This window comes from Jaculus jaculus, chromosome 1, assembly GCF_020740685.1.
Source record: "Jaculus jaculus isolate mJacJac1 chromosome 1, mJacJac1.mat.Y.cur, whole genome shotgun sequence".
Classification (NCBI taxonomy): domain Eukaryota; kingdom Metazoa; phylum Chordata; class Mammalia; order Rodentia; family Dipodidae; genus Jaculus; species Jaculus jaculus.
In genome coordinates this window covers 175,961,197-175,977,180 of record NC_059102.1, presented here as the reverse complement: position 1 = coordinate 175,977,180, position 15,984 = coordinate 175,961,197, and the positions used below count along the sequence as shown (strand labels likewise).

Below are 15,984 nucleotides of genomic sequence, written 5' to 3'. Positions count from 1 at the left end.
GTGCATACAGATTTATCATTGTAATATCCTCTTGATTGACCATTCCCTTGATAAGTAGGAAGTGGCCTTCTGTGTCTTTTTTGATTATTTTTGGTTTGAAGTCTGTTTTATCTGATATTAATATAGCTATGCCTGCTTGTTTCTTATTCCCATTTGCTTGAAATATTGTTTTCCACACTTTCCCCTGAGGAGGTGTCTCTCTTTAGTGGGGAGATGGGTTTCTTGAAGGCAACAGATTGAGGGGTCTAATTTTCTGATCCATCTGTTAGCTTGTGTCTTTTGATGGGTGAATTAATGCCATTAATATTTAGGGTAATGAATGTTAGGTTTTATTTGATCCCTGCCATATTGTGTTGTCACATGCGGTTTAGTGTTTTCATGGACTTTGAAGTTTTTTGTGCCTTCTCTGAGTTTGGTTATTGTGATCTGCTTCTTGTAAGTATTTGAGTTTGATTATTTGATTTTTCTCTGTGGAAAATTTCCTGAAATACTCTGTAGGTTTGTTTTTGTGTTCATATCATTGTAAAGCTGAGTTTTGTCATGGAAAGTTATTCTTTCACTATGTATTATGAGGGATACATTTGCTGGGTAGAGTAGTTTGGGCTGGAAGCTCTAGGTTCTTAGACTTTGCAGTGTTTAATTCCAGGCCCTTCTGGCTTTCAGGGTTTCCATTGAGAAGTCTGAAGTAATTCTGATGGGGTTACCTTGAAAAGTGATGTGCTGTTTTTTCATAGCTGATTTTAGGATTTTCTCTTTGGTGTCAATGTTTAGAGTCTTAATGACAATATGTCTTGGAGATTTTCTCCTTTGATTCAATCTGCTTGGAGTTCTGTTAGCTTCTTGTATCTTTTTTTAAATATATTTTTTAAGTATTTTTATTTATTTATTTATTTATTTATTTGAGAGCGACAGACACAGAGAGAAAGATAGAGGGAGAGAGAGAGAGTGGGAGCGCCAGGGCTTCCAGCCTCTGCAAATGAACTCCAGACGCATGCACCCCCTTGTGCATCTGGCTAACGTGGGACCTGGGGAAGCGAGCCTTGAACCGGGGTCCTTAGGCTTCACAGGCAAGCGCTTAACCGCCTAGCCATCTCTCCAGCCCAGCTTCTTGTATCTTGATGGGCCTTTCTTTTAAGAGAGTGGGGACATTTACTTTGATTGTCTTGTTAAATAAGTTCTCCTTGCCTTTGGTCTGAATTTCTTCTCCTTCTGGTATTCCAGTGATCCTGATATTAGGATGTTTAAGGGTATCCCACAATTCCCTCATCTTCTCTTCACAGAAACTTTTGAACTTATTGAAACTTTTGAACTCTCAAACCGTTTCTTCCCTTTTGTCTTTCAGATAGGAGTTTCTATCCTCCACATGGCTGACTCTATTCTTGAGAGCTTCTAGAGAGTTTTGGACTTGATCAATTTGGTTTGCATTTTCTACTACTTTTCTATGTATAGTTTCCATCCCTCTTTCAAGTTCCATTTTCAAATAATTTTCTGATTTTCTTGATGCTTCTTGGAATTAATCCTTGCATTTCTTTCTGTCTTCATTTTGCATTGCCAGCTGGTTTTTCAGGTCCTCTTTTTTTCACTCTCCTTGATATCTCTTAACTGTCTTTGAATTTCTTCCATTTTCTTATCTATTAAGTCCAGTCTAGTGATGGCAGCATCCACACAATTATCAGTCTTTGTTTACTTTTCCGCAAGTTCTACCAGTAGTTTGGTTAGGGTTTCATTGCTCATGGCTTAATTTTGTTGTCCTGATCCTAATGACTCTTCTATGTTTTGATTATAGATGTTCATATAAGGACTGGGTGATCTAAGTTGATTTTCTTCCATTTGATTTTTCATGTTATTTCTTTTTAGCTATGGTCTGCCCATCACAGTGTATGGGCAGGGAGAGTAGGACTGTGGTCTCGATGTGCATGGGAAATGGTGCCTTTTGGGGGAGCTGGCCTGGGCTAGCCAGCAGGCAAGCAGATGGGCTGAGTGGTCTTGAGCTAACACGTAGGTGAGTGGATCAGCCTGAGCTCAAGCACAGTGGGAAGCTGAAGCAGCCTAAGGCAGATGCCAAGCAGCCTGAGCTCCTGCATGGCATGGGAGTCAACGTTGCCTGAACTCTCATAAAGTGATGTACCAAAGCTGCCTGCACTCGTGCTAGGGGGGACCCTGATGCACCAAGCACTGAAGCAGCCTAAACTCATGTGTGGCCTAACACTGGGACCCAGACGTAGTCTGAGCTCTCCTGCAACAGCACAGTGGCAGTCAGCAGAAAGGGAGGGGCTGGAACCTGAGGTGGTGCAGGCGGACAGGCAGAATGGGCCTGAACTTGCGTGCACAGGTGGAATCAGCCTGAGCTCACACATGAATGGGCTATGGCTGGACCAGTTAAAGGGTAAATGGGCAGAGAGAGCAAGCTAAGCTCTCTTAGTGGAGTATGTGTTCTTAAGAAAGTGGGGATCAGCAGGGCACCTGTGGTGGGCAAATGGAGCCTGAGCTCCAGCAGGCCAGCAGGCAAAGCCTTCCCAAGGTCCTGCATGGGCAGGGGTAGCAGGGCGATCATCCCTGTGCATTGAGGCAAGTGGAACTATGTTGACCTTGGTCCCCTCTCCTACAGTACGTGTGGGAGTATCCTGAAGCTGGGAGTGTGGGTATGGTGGCTGCTTGGGGGGATTGGGGAACTGGTAGGCTACCCACAAGCAGGGGAATCATCTATTCCCTTTTTCCCCTCTATGCCCTCCCACTGGAAATCTATTAGAGACTTCTCTCCTCTAAGAGACCCAGTGAACCCTTAATTCCTTGTCTTTCTTTCCCGGGGATGAGCAGCGCAGTTAGGCAATCATAATCTTTGCCGGAAGTGTTGTTAAAAATTTTTGATTCTATGTTCATGAGAGAGATTGGTCTGTAATTTTCTTTTTTTGTTTTATCTTTGCCTAGTTTTGGCATCAGGATGATGCTGGCTTCTTAGAAGGAATTTGGTAGGACACCTTCCTTTTCTATGTAAAGGCAAATTTTAAAAGCATTGCTGTTAGTTCTTCCTTGAAGGTCTGGTAAAAGTCACCAGTGAATCCATCTGGGCCTGGACATTTTTTAGTTGGGAGATTTTTGATAACTGCTTTGATCTCCATGAGTGTAATAGGTCTATTTAAGTAATTAATCTTGATTTCATTTAGGTAGGCCATGGAAATTATCCATTTCTTTCAGATTTCATACTTCATGGAGTATATCCTTTTATAGTATGTCCCTATGATTTTTTGAATTTCTCTGGAATTTGTTGTGATGTTACCATTTTCATCTCTAAATTTATTAATTTCTGTCTCTTCTCTCTTTCTTTTTGTCAGATTTGCTAAGGGTGTATCAATCTTGTTTATCCTTTCAAAGAACCAACTCTTTGTTTCATTAATTCTTTGGATTGTTCTCTTTTTTGTTTGTTTGTTTCTATTTCATTAATTTCTGCCCTAATCTTTATTATTTCTTCCCATCTACTGATTTTTGGTTTGCCTTGTTTTTCTTTTTCCAAGGTTTTAAAGTGAAGCATTACATCATTTACTTGTGACCTTTCTAATTTCTTAATATAGGCACTTGAAGCTATAAATTTACCTCTTAGGACTGCCTTCATTGTGTCTCAGAGATTTTGGTATGTTGTGTTCTCATTATCATTTGAATCTATAATTTTTTTGATTTCCTTCTTGATTTCTTCATTGACCCATTCATCATTTAGTAGTGTATTGTTTATTTTCCATGATTTTGTGTATGCTCTATAGCCTTTCTTGCTACTACTGATTTGTAGTTTGATTCCATTCTGATCCAATAGTATGCAAGGAACTATTTCAATTTTCCTGAATTTGTTAAGATTTGCTTTTTGTCCTAATATATGATCTATTTTAGAGAATGTTCCATGTGCTGCTAAAAATGTGTATTCTGCAGCATTTGGATGAAATGTCCTGTATACATCTGCTTGGTCCATTCCTTCTATGACCTCATTTAGTCCAGATGCCTCTCTGTTTATTTTTTCCCGGGATGACCTGTCAATTGATGAGAGTGGGGTGTTAAAGTCACCCACTTTTCCTTTTCTTCCAGTGCAGGCCTATATACCTGCTTTTTTGTCAGTCAGCCTCATTACCATTTGGAGTGGCTTCCAAACTCACCAGTGCTGAGTGCCCATGTCAATCCCTCCATGTTGTGCTGTGAATCTGGTGTTCTGATCAGCTGTGCTGGATGCCCTGCCCCTGGGGGCTGAATGTATTCGGAGGTTCATGGTTCTGACGGTTGGGGGATGGGAGAGTGCAGGAAGCCTGGAGTTGTACTGGAACTGCTCAGCTTGTTCAACCTGTATCTCTTTCAGCAGCTCCTTAGCTGATCTCCACGTTTTCCCCTTCAAGTTATTGACTCTGCAAGGAGGCTGATAAGGTTGGAAAATCCTTGTTTGGTCCCCACTCCTGTAGTTCAGCACCAGGATTTATCTTCCCCCTCCATTCTTCACTCCCAAAGACACCCACCCCCTATTCCCCAGCCCTTTAAAAATCTCCAGTCTCCCATATTCAAATGCAGCAGAGGCAATTTCATCCCAGGAAAGCTGCTGTCCCTCCAATAAAAAATATTCTAGGGATGGAGAGATGGATCAGTGGTTAAGACACTTACCTGTAAAGCCAAATGACCAAGGCTCAGCTCCCCAGGACCCACATAAGCCAGAGACACAAGGAGGTGCATGAATCTGGAGTTTGTTTGCAGAGGCTAGTGTCCCTCATGTGTCCATTCTGTTTCTATCTGCCTATTTCTCGCAAATAAATGGATAAATAAATAGCTCCTTGAGAGGAAAAAGAAGTTTGTGTTGATTTTTTTCCTTTCTTGTATTTCTCATATGTCTTTAGTCAATCCCAAATTCTAACAGAGGCCTCCCATGTGCATTCCAGGCCAGACTGTGCTATGAGATTCTTTCCATTTAAAACAAAACAAAATGAAGCAGCAGTACTGGGGAGGTTGCTCAGTGGTTAAGGGTGCTTGTTTGCAAAGCCTGAAGGCATAGGTTCAATATCCCTGCACTCACATAAAGCTGAATATATAGTGGCACATAGATCTGTGATCCTACCCCTGCCTCACGAGTGCTGGGATTAAAGGCATGTGCCACCACACCTAGCTACTCTGACATTCTTTTTGCATTCTGATAGTTCATTTGCATCAGTAAGTGACCATGGATTAGGCTGGGTGTGGTGGCACACTCTGTTAATCCCAGCATTCAGGAGGCAGAGATAGGAGGATAGCCATGAGTTTGAGGCCACCCAAGATCACATAGTGAATTCCAGATCAGCCTGGGCCAGAGTAAGAACCTACCCCAAAAAACAAACAAACAAAAAAAAAAACGAAAGAAAGAAAGAGAGAAAGAAAAAAAGAAGGAGACCCTGACTCAAGTGTGCAGATCAGGGCCACAAGTGCCTCAGTGGAATTCTGGCTGTTTTCCTCCTTTCTGGTGGATCTTGGTCTCTCCTGCTTCTCTGCTGTGGTGAAAATAAAAACTATTCACCTTCACGTTTTAGAAAAAGAGTGTATTTTCCTGTGGCTTTTGCTTAAATCCCTTGCTAGGTGGTTTGGCATGGCTCCCATGCTGCCATCTTACCTGAAAGTCCCTAAATAATTTTTATTAATTAGATTTAAAATGTTTGTGCACAAAAATGATAACTCTATGAGGCAATGCATGTGTTAGCCTTCCCATGATGTACACATATTTCAAAACGTATGTTGTGGCTAGAGAGATGGCTGAGAACTTAAGGTGCTTGTTTGCAAAGGCCTGATGGCCTGGGTTCAACTTCCTAGTTCCCCATGTAAAGCCAGACACACCAAGTGGCACATGTGTCTGGAGATTGTCTGCAGTGGCAAGTGGCCTTGGCATACTCATTATCTTTCTCTCTCTTCCTCTCCATTTCTACCCCTCTCTTTCTGCTTGAAAAATAAAACAAAAATAAGGACTGGAGAGATTGCTCAGTGATTAAGGTGCTTGCCTGCAAAGCCTGATGGTTTGGGTTCAGTTCCACAGTACCCATGTAAAGCCAGATGCACAAGATGGCATATGTGTCTAGAATTTATTTTCAATGGCTGGATGCCCTGGTGTGCCCACTCTCTCTCTCTCTTTGTCATGTATGATGGTGCACACCTTTAATCCTAGCACTTGGGAGGCAGAAGTAGGAGGATTGTCATGAGTTTGAGACCACCCTAAAACTACAGCATAAATTCCAGGTCAGCAGAGCTAGAGCAAGACCCTACCTAAAAAAGAAAGGAAGAAAAGGGTAGGGAAGGTAAAGAAAAGAAAGGAAGAGAAGAGAAGCAAGAAGAAAAGAAAATAAAAGAGGAGGTTGTTATTAACTGGGTTGAGAAGAGGGAAGAGGATAGGAAGTGCATGTTTTGGGGGAAGTATCAGAGTTCAGTTTTTGACAAGTGGTAATGGCAAGTGGCAAATTGGATTTTAGAGTCTAAAATCTGGAGTGTGGACTCCATGAGGGAAGGCTGGGATGGGGGCAGAACTATGGGAGCCACAAAAAATAAACAAACAAAAATAATCTGGGTGTGGTGGCACATGCCTTTAATCCCAGCACTTGGAAGTCAGAGGTGGGAGACTCGCTGTAAGTTTGAGGACAGCCTGAGACTACATAGTAAATTCCAGGCCAGACAGGGTTAGAACAAGACCGTGCCTCAAAAAAAAAAAAAAAAAAAAAAAAAAAAAAAAAAAAAAAAAGTTGTACATGATGAATATATGCAAATTTGTCAATAAAATGTTAAATAAATTTGATGTCTTCAAAATCTCAGTGTATTGTTTCCTCAGGACCTTATTCACAGTACGCACTCAATGAACATTAGCTGCTATCATAAATCATCACCATCAAAGTCATGACCCTTACCACTGAGATCATCTCATTCTTATTTTATATTTTATTGAGGCAGGATCTCTCTCCAGCCCAGGCTGACCTGGATCTCACTCTGTAGCTCCAGACTGGATCCACCCTCTACCTCTGCCTTCTGAGTGCTGGGATGGCCAGTTATTTATTTTTATGTTTTCATTCTTGTTTATACATTATCTTACATTTCATTCTATTTTTTCTTGGATACTAAAACTAGATCTTTAAAAGATGAATTTGATTTTCAAAAGTAATTTTTACTTGCTCATGTCTTCATGATACACACTCACAGCAGCTGCCCTTCTGACAGTTGTGGATGTCAGAGCCACCCGGGGCAAAGCCCTAAGAGGGCAGGAAGTGTCCGCAGCAGGCGATACCCAAATCCCTGGGCTGGGCATGTTTCTGAGCTCCCTCACAAAACCAATAGCTAAGTGCAGAGGGACATCTGGCCTGGCACTCATGTCTTCTCCTTCCTGCAGAATTTCAAGAGATGAAGGATTCATCATTTGTGAGTTTTCTTTTTCTGTCCCCCTCCCCACAACTTTTTTTTTCAGAAGCTAAATTTGTAATTTATCAAGCAAAATAATAGGTTAGATCATGTCATCATAAAACTTTATTTTTTTATCAATTATTTTTGTACTCAGTGAATACAGCCAAGTTGGTACCATTGTTAGGCTCATCCATGTCCTAACCCCTCCCCTGGCCCCTCCTTGTTGAGGTATATGGGTCATGCATTGTGTAGTTAGCCCACAGTTATGGGTAGGAGAAATGTCTCTGCATATCATGACCCAACCTGTGGCTCCGACATTCTCTCCTCCCCCTCTTCCACAAAATTTCCCTGAGCCATGTTGGGTTCATTTTTGGTCTGCTTCAGTGATGAGGTGTTGGGGGCCTCTGGGTCTCTGGATATCTGATTTGGTAGGAGTTGATTGTTCTCTGTGTCAATCTCTTTCACCCTTGTGTTGGTACCCAGTTCACAAATAAAACAGCACCCTGGCTTGTTTCACCAATTGTTCTTATTCATCCCTTTTCCTTAGTGTATCCCCTTCCTCTGTTCCCCTTTACTGGTCTCCTTCCTCCCTCTCAATAACCCACCTTCTGCTTTCATGAAGTACGGTGAAATCTTGTCAATTCAGCTTTTTTTATTTTAGGAGTATTTTAATAGGTATTATTCATTGCACATGGTACTGGGTTTCATAATACATTTTCATGTAGGTAGATATTGTACTTTGAGGATATTTCCTTATATGACCCCATCCTTCCCTTTCCCATCTTCATTCCTCCAATTAGTCCCCTTTGCTACCCTAGACAGTTTCACTTCTTCATGTCACAAATACACAGTATTTTATGTATCTACATAAAATCTAGGAATCACAAATGAGAGACAACATGTGATATTACTCTTTCTAAGACTGACTTAATTCACTTCATGATATTATTTCCAGTTATATTTTTCTTCAAATTACATAATAATTCTTTATGGCTTTTAAATAGTTTTATATATAGAAAACATTTTATTTACTAATCCCTCTGCTGATGGATATGTAAGTTGGTTCTCTAACATGGCTACTGGGGAAAGTGCTACAAAACACATTGATATTTTGACTTGGAGTCCTTCAGCTCAATAGTAGGGAATGGTAAAACTGTTCATATGGTCCATATTGTGATGAAGACCTTCTTGAAAACTTACTATTCTATGTTCTTTTAATATGCAATTACTTTTTCTTTTTTAAAATATACCCTTTATTGAATGCAGTCATTGATCCAGTTCATGTTTATAATTAGGAAAAAAATAAAACTATGTCGACCTTTGGTACTTTTGTTCTCATTAGTGCTTTCTTAAAATACAAAAATTTATGTTTTATGAGTATATTGAAATAATTATAATGTAAGTTGTATTTAGATTGTATGCATTTCTTCTTCTTGCTTTTCCTTTTTTTTTTTTTTTTCAAGGTAGAGTCTCCCTCTAGCCCAGGCTGAGCTGGAATTCACTATGCAGTCTCAGGATAGCCTTGAAATCACAGCAATCCTCCTATCTCTGCTTCCCAAGTGCTGGGGTTAAAGGTGTGCACCACCACTCCCCGCTTTTTTTTTTAATCTTAAAGAAATTTAGTGTTATCAAGGCATCTAGGAGCACTTTGACATCCTGATTCTGCTCTTCCTGTGGCTTAATGAATAATACAGTCCAGTCCTTTGTTATGTATTAGTGAACATTGATGTATCCCTCAACAGACGAATGGATTAAGAGAATGTATGTTTTCTCACTGGAATGTTATTCAACCACAAAAGTAATGAAATCCTACAGTGGAATGTTTAGCAATGAGTAAGAAATCTTTATCATACCCCCCCTAAAGCTCAGGGACCACTGTGGAAAGGATGGCAGAAGAACATAAGAGCCAACGATGAGGAGGAGGAGCACTTTGCAACACTGTCTTCCAGACACAAGGTGGCCATGGCACCTGACATCACAGCTGCTACGGCTACCTACAGAAGCCCTGCATAAGAGGATGGAAAATGATGACATCACAATAGAAGAAGGGCTTGTTGGAAAGAAGAAAGGAGTCAGTGGAGAGGGGATTTAGGAGGGGGATGAGGGAGGGATTGGTATATTGTTCTTATGTATAAAGGCTGTTAAGAAAATGTTTTAAAGAGGGGCTTGAGAGGCTGGAGAGATGGCCTGGTGGTTAAGCACTTGCCTCTGAAGCCTAAGGACCCTGGTTCAAGGCTCGATTCTCCAGGACCCATGTTAGCCAGATGCCCAAGGAGGTGCACGGGTCTGGAGTTCATTTGCAGTGGCCAGAGGCCCTGGCGTGCCCATTCTCTCTCTCTCTGTCTCTCTCTGTCTCTCTCTCTCTCTTTCTCTCTCTCTCTCTCTGTGTCTCTGTCTCTCTCTCTCTCTATCTGTCTATCTGCCTCTTTCCATTTCTCTGTCCATTGCTTTCAAATAAATAAACAAAAAAATTTTTTTAAAAAAGAGGGGCTTGAAAAGTACCTTAGCAGTTAAGGTATTTGCATGCAAAGCCAAAGGACCCAGGTTCGATTCCCCAGAACCCACGTAAGCCAGAAGAAAAGCATGTGGAGTTCATTTGCAGTGGCTAGAGGCCCTGGTGCACCCATTCTCTCTCCCTCTCTCTCCTTCTTTCTCTGCCAAATAAACAAATTAAATTAAAATATTTTAAAATGTTTAAAAGAGAATGAAATCCTATCATTTATAGCAATATGGATGGAACTAGAGGACATGGTATAAAGAAAACAAATCAGGTGCAGAAAGCAAAATGTTGCATGTCCTCAACCATATATCAAATGCAAGATGTTTGATCACATAGGGAGTGAGAGTGGAACAATGACGTCTACAGACTAGAAAGGAGAAGGACAAAAGCTGTGAGGTGAGATACTGAGCAGCAAATACACTATCACAGAAACAAGAAATTCCCAGTACAGCAGGGGTCATGGTTCACAGAAACTACTCACTCACTTTATACTGAAGCAGAGAAGATAAACACAAACAAATGAGAAATATTTAATGGATTTGGTCACACACAAGGTCTGTAGGTACTATCACACTGTAACCATAATAAACACAATTATTATCCAATTAAAATTTGATGCAGAGAGGATAATTGACTATCCAAAATTTAATTTAAGGAGAACAAATCTCAGTGAGACATGGATATGTTTTCTTGTCTAAGAATGAAAGTTATAGGACTTATTTATCACCAGATTTCATTATTTGGTCCAATAGTCTTGTCATAACTCTTTTCATTTCTTTGTTTCTAAGGGTATAGATTAAAGGGTTCAACATGGGTGTTACTAAGGTGAAAAACACAGTCACAACTTTGTCAATGGGAAAGGAGATACAAGGTCTTAGGTACAGATATGAGCAAGGTACAAAGAATAAGATGACCACAGTGATATGAGAGGCACAGGTGGATAGAGCTTTGCGACGCCCCTCAGAACTGTGATTCCTAAGGGAGCGCAGGATGATGACATAAGAAGCAGCCAGCATAGAAAAAGTGAGAAAACACAGTGACCCGCTGTTGGCAGCAATTAGGGGCCCCAGAGTGTGAGTGTCCGTGCAGGCCAACTCCAGGAGCGGAATTAAATCACATATAAAGTGATCAATAGTATTGGGGCCACAGAATGGTAACTGTGCCATAAACAAAATCTGTATCCCTCCATGAATGAACCCCAAAACCCCCGCTGCCCCCACCAGGAAAATACACACAGGTCGGCTCATGATGGTCATGTAGTGCAAGGGCTTGCAGATGGCTACGTAGCGATCATAGGCCATGGCAATTAACAGGATGATTTCAGCTGCAGCAAAAACGTGTTCAGCAAAAAGCTGAGTCATGCAGCCATTAAAGGATATGGTGCTGTTTTTTGAGATTAAGTCCAGGATCATCTTGGGTGCTATGGAAGAGGAGTAGAAACCATCGATAATGGACAAGTATGACAGGAAAAAGTACATGGGAGAACCCAGGGCTGGGCTGATGAAGATGGTGACTGAAATGAGCGTGTTACCTGCCAGGGTGATCAAGTAGATGACTAAACACACAAAGAATAAGAGTTTCTGCAGATCTGGGTCTTGGGTCAAGCCCAGGAGGATGAATTCTGTTACATTGCCCATCCTTCCCATCCATTCATTCAAATTGTAGGTATATGGGGATCTGAAAAAACAAACCATATTATTTTTATAAAGCTATAGTATTTTAAATTCAATACAAAAATACCTCATTGTCTCATGAATTCTGGTCCCTGAAAGAGACTTTTACTCCTACCTTTGGGGATAGTATAGAGTCTTGGAGAAGTCATAGAGAAGAAGGTCACATGATTCATCATCTACTTTTTGCTGGAACAGTGACCATGCCTTATAAATACTAAATAGAACAGTGTTTTGTGACTGTTGACTTATGGTAGACTTTCAAACTTTCTTCCTCTGAACAACTCAAACCTGGCTTTCTCTCATTGTTATGCTTTATAGGCCAAAACACATCCAAGTCAATTATTATGAAGTTATACCTGTCTATTAACATTATTCTGTTATGTCTGGTTGTATTGGATAACTAAGTGACAAGTAATGTTAAAGCCAACAGCCTGTGGTCACTGACCTATGCCTCTCCCTGTCATATGCACACACATAAGAGAGAGGTACAGAGCTGTGGATGGAGATTTTCCTTTCTGCAATCAAGGCACTGTCACTATGACAGCTAACTGGCTTACTGTATTCAGCAGCTCTAGATGTTAGAACTGGGTCTCCAAGATCCCTTCTTACCTGGTCTTTTTCTCTCAATTGTTCATATCCAGATGGTAAAAAGTCCCTTTTAAAGTTCACATATTCCCTGGGCGTGGTGGCATACACCTTTAACCACAGCATTCAGGAGGTACAAGTAAGAGGATCACTATCAGTTCAAAGTCAGCCTGGAGCTACAGAGACTGTCCAAGTCAGCCATGGCTCTGCGCTACGTCATGGCCATGGGCCTCAACAAGGGCCACAAGGTGAGGAAGAATGTGAACAAGCTGAAGCACGAGCGGCTGCGTGGGCGTCTGACTAAGCTCCCCAAGTTCATCCAGGACCTTAACCTCTAGGTGTGCGGGCTCACGCCACGGCGCCACTCAAGGTGTCCACGGACCAGCGTGCGCTCAAGTTCAAGGCGCGGGTGGGGACGCACGTGGGCACCAAGAGCAAGCGGAGGAGCTGAGCAGCGCGAAGGCCACGGTGCACAAGGCAGCCGCCAAGAAGAACTGAGCCCCTGTCCCGTTCCCCCCCCCCCAACACACCATAAACCCTTCTTTATCCTGGAAAAAAAACGTTCACATATTCTTAAAACAAATCTTCCTTGTGGTTAAATTTTTCTGTCTTGCGTGATTATCTTCAGGATTCGGTAAATTTCTCCTCCTCTCCCTTTCATTTTACAAATGCAATTAAGTGAGATATGAAGTTAACCTTTACTTCCTAGTAAAAGGAGAGGGTTCTCCAAGGTAACACACATTTTCATTTTGGCATAAAACTAGCCAACATAAGACGAATTTTTGGTTTGACTGCTAACTGGAACAAACATTGAGTTATACAAAAAAAAAGTCATTTTCTTTTAAATAATCTAGGTGTGGATTTTCCAGAATAAATTAGTTCTTACAAAAAAGCAGGAGGGACTTTAATCTTCTTGTGCCATTTTCTTCTCTCCTCAATCCTTTCTAAAAGTCACACTGCTAAACCAGGCATGGTGGTGCACACCTTTAATCTCCAGCACTCAAGAGACAGAGCTAGGAGGATCGCCTTGAGTTGGAGGTCACCCTGAAACTACATAGTTAATTCCAGGTCAGCCTGGGCCAGAGGGATACCCTGCCTTGAAAAAAACAAACCCAAAAGGGACAACAACAATAAAAATCATAACGCATAAATGTCTCCTCCCCCATATACACCTTTACCCAAATTTCTTGGTATAGAGGTCAGAATAATGACATCTCAGTTCAGTGAAACTGAAGAAAAATGTACTTTTCTTTCAGGAAGTCTTACTTCTTGAATTGTTTTCTATGTCTAGGTGGCTCCTAAAAGTGATAACAGATAATCACTCTCAATGGACTGAGTTCACAAAGGCTAACTTTAAAGTATAAACATGGCTGTCACAAATGAGAGAAATCTGTACAAATCACAAACACAACTATATTAAATAGTCAGGGGTACACAATAATCACAGTCTTTTAAAAGTGATGTCAATCACATGCCACAGTATCTCATATGACAACACTTTGACAATACTTTCAAATGGTAATTTCAGGATTTGCCCACATCTAGAATTCATAGATAGATAAAATTGCAACTGAGATATGAAGTTAACCTTTACTTCCTATTAAAACAAGATGGTTATCTAAGGTAATATGCATTTCCATTGTGGCATAAAATCAGCCAACATAAGATAAATTTTGGTTTCATTGCTAACTGGAACAAACATTGGAGTTATACAAAAGTGTTATTTTCTTTTAAATAATCGAGATGTGGATGCTCTAGAGTAAGTTAGTCGTTACAAAATAGTAGGAGGGAATTTAATCTTCTTGTGCCATTTTCTACTCTCCACAAACCTTTCAAAAAAACACACTGCGTAACCGTCCTCAACCCCCACATACATATACCTACCCAAATTTCTTGGTATAGTGGTCAGAAGAAGAAAACTACACTTTTCTTTCAGGAAGGCTTAGTCCCTGAGTTGTTTTCTATGTCTAGGTGGCTCTTGAAGGTGATGAAGGATTATCATAATCCTTCTCAATGGATTGAGTTCACAAAATCTAACTTTAAAGCATTAACATGGCTGTCACAAATAGGAGAAAACTGTACAAATCACAAACACAACTGTATTAAATAGTCAGGCGTGCACAACAATCACAGTCTTTAAAAAGTGATGTCAATCACATGCCACAGTATCTCACTTGACAACACTGTAGGTGGTATACCATCAAATGGTATTTTCACATGATTTTCCCACATTTAGAATTCATAGCAAAATACTCAAATTCAAATAAATTTGTAAGGACTAAATCTACTTTAGCAAGAGTAATTAAGCTAAATCAAGTTATTCTGCCCAAAACTTAGATACAATAAGATTACTTTTCACTGACCTGTGTTTAGTTGATTGTGGATTCCTCTGCTTTAAGATTGAGTGCAGGTATTGTTTTGTGGTTGTTGTTTTTTTCTCTCCATAGGCAACACATTTCCAAATGGACTCTGCAAACCAACACTGGAATTATTATCTATATAGACAATTCTCTAAGTTTGATATTTTTGTTTTCTTTGTATCCATTATCAGTCAAGATTTACTTGGAAAATGAACTACTTCAGTAAGGCATTTTGATAGTTTTAAGATTAAATTCTGATTCATTTTGTTGCTTACATATTTGTATAATCTTTGAATTATATTCAATCCAAAGTATATATTCTTGAAAAAAAGCCAAATTACATCAAAAAACAGTGTATTCAACTGCAAATGTATAATGAATCAAATCAGCTTGATTGGACATTGCTTTCTCTACCAATGTGGGCAAAGTTCTCTGTTCCCTCAGTGACCATCCACATTGCGGAGAGAGAATTTCTTTCATCCCAGGGAATGCTGGAAGCCTATGAAGACTAAGAGTATTGCCTCTTAAACAAATCTTCCCCTTGTTGATACATGCTCTGCTCTCATCATGGTTCACAGACCCTCCTTGTGATTCTTCCTTATTTCTAAAAGGTTTAAATAGATTTGCATGTATTGCACAATCTCTTAACACTCCGCCCTCTCAGAGGACTTGTAATTGTTTGTGCTGAAATCTCTGCCAAGACAGGAGTCAAGGTCATTTGTTTTCTCCCACTTGGGTCCCACAAACATCATCATCAGTGGCTAGTTTTAGAAATACAATTAGGGTACATTTAAAGATGTGTCTAAGCTGTAGTTTGAGTTATAATTTTGAAAACTTCCTGATTAGCAGAAGAAATGATGACATTTCAATCAGTGACTCCTTCAGTTAAAGGAAATAGATGGCAGGATTCCCAGCACCAAAAATAGGACAGAATTTCTCAGAAGTTACAGAAGTGTCAGCCTTTTTCAGAGTAATTCCCTGAGTGCCACTCTTGCACTGAGTTCAGGGCATGCATTTTCTCTCTGCTGCACAAAGAGGACACAATGCTTCAGACAGTGGCTAGTGGGGAAATCCTACACTGCCAAGCCTTCACACACAGACGTATTCACAGGGAGGGAACAGACCAGAACTGTAAGTTTTATTTCTGGAGTTTTAAAATATTTTATTCAAGAGATAGAGAAACAGAGAGAGAGAGGGAGAGAGAGAAGGCAGAGAGAGAAAATCAGCACACCAGAGCCTCTATCCATTGCAAATGAATGGCAGATACATGCACCATCTTGTGCATCTGGTTCAAATGGGTCTTGAGGAATCAAACCTGGGTCCTTAGGCTTTGCAGGCAATCATCTTAACTGCTAAACCATCTCTCCAGTGCTAGAATTTTTCATTTAATCTAGAGTTTTCATTTAACCTTTTTCAGATCTTGGTTGACCATGGGTGACTAAAGCCAGAGGGAAAACACAAAAGCTTACTCTAAGTATTCCTTTTCTTCTCAGGCATT

General features: G+C 40.5%; 1 protein-coding gene and 1 pseudogene across 1 annotated transcript; one reads left to right on the top strand and one right to left on the bottom strand.

Moving 5' to 3' along the window:
- Positions 1-10,584: 10,584 nt before the first annotated feature.
- LOC123457641 (olfactory receptor 4C45-like) lies at positions 10,585-11,514 on the bottom strand. Its single transcript, XM_045141729.1, has one exon. The coding sequence runs from the start codon at positions 11,512-11,514 to the stop codon at positions 10,585-10,587; it is 930 nt and encodes a 309-aa protein (XP_044997664.1).
- An 812-nt stretch (positions 11,515-12,326) lies between these two features.
- On the top strand, positions 12,327-12,624 carry LOC101604351 (annotated as a pseudogene).
- Positions 12,625-15,984: the final 3,360 nt, after the last annotated feature.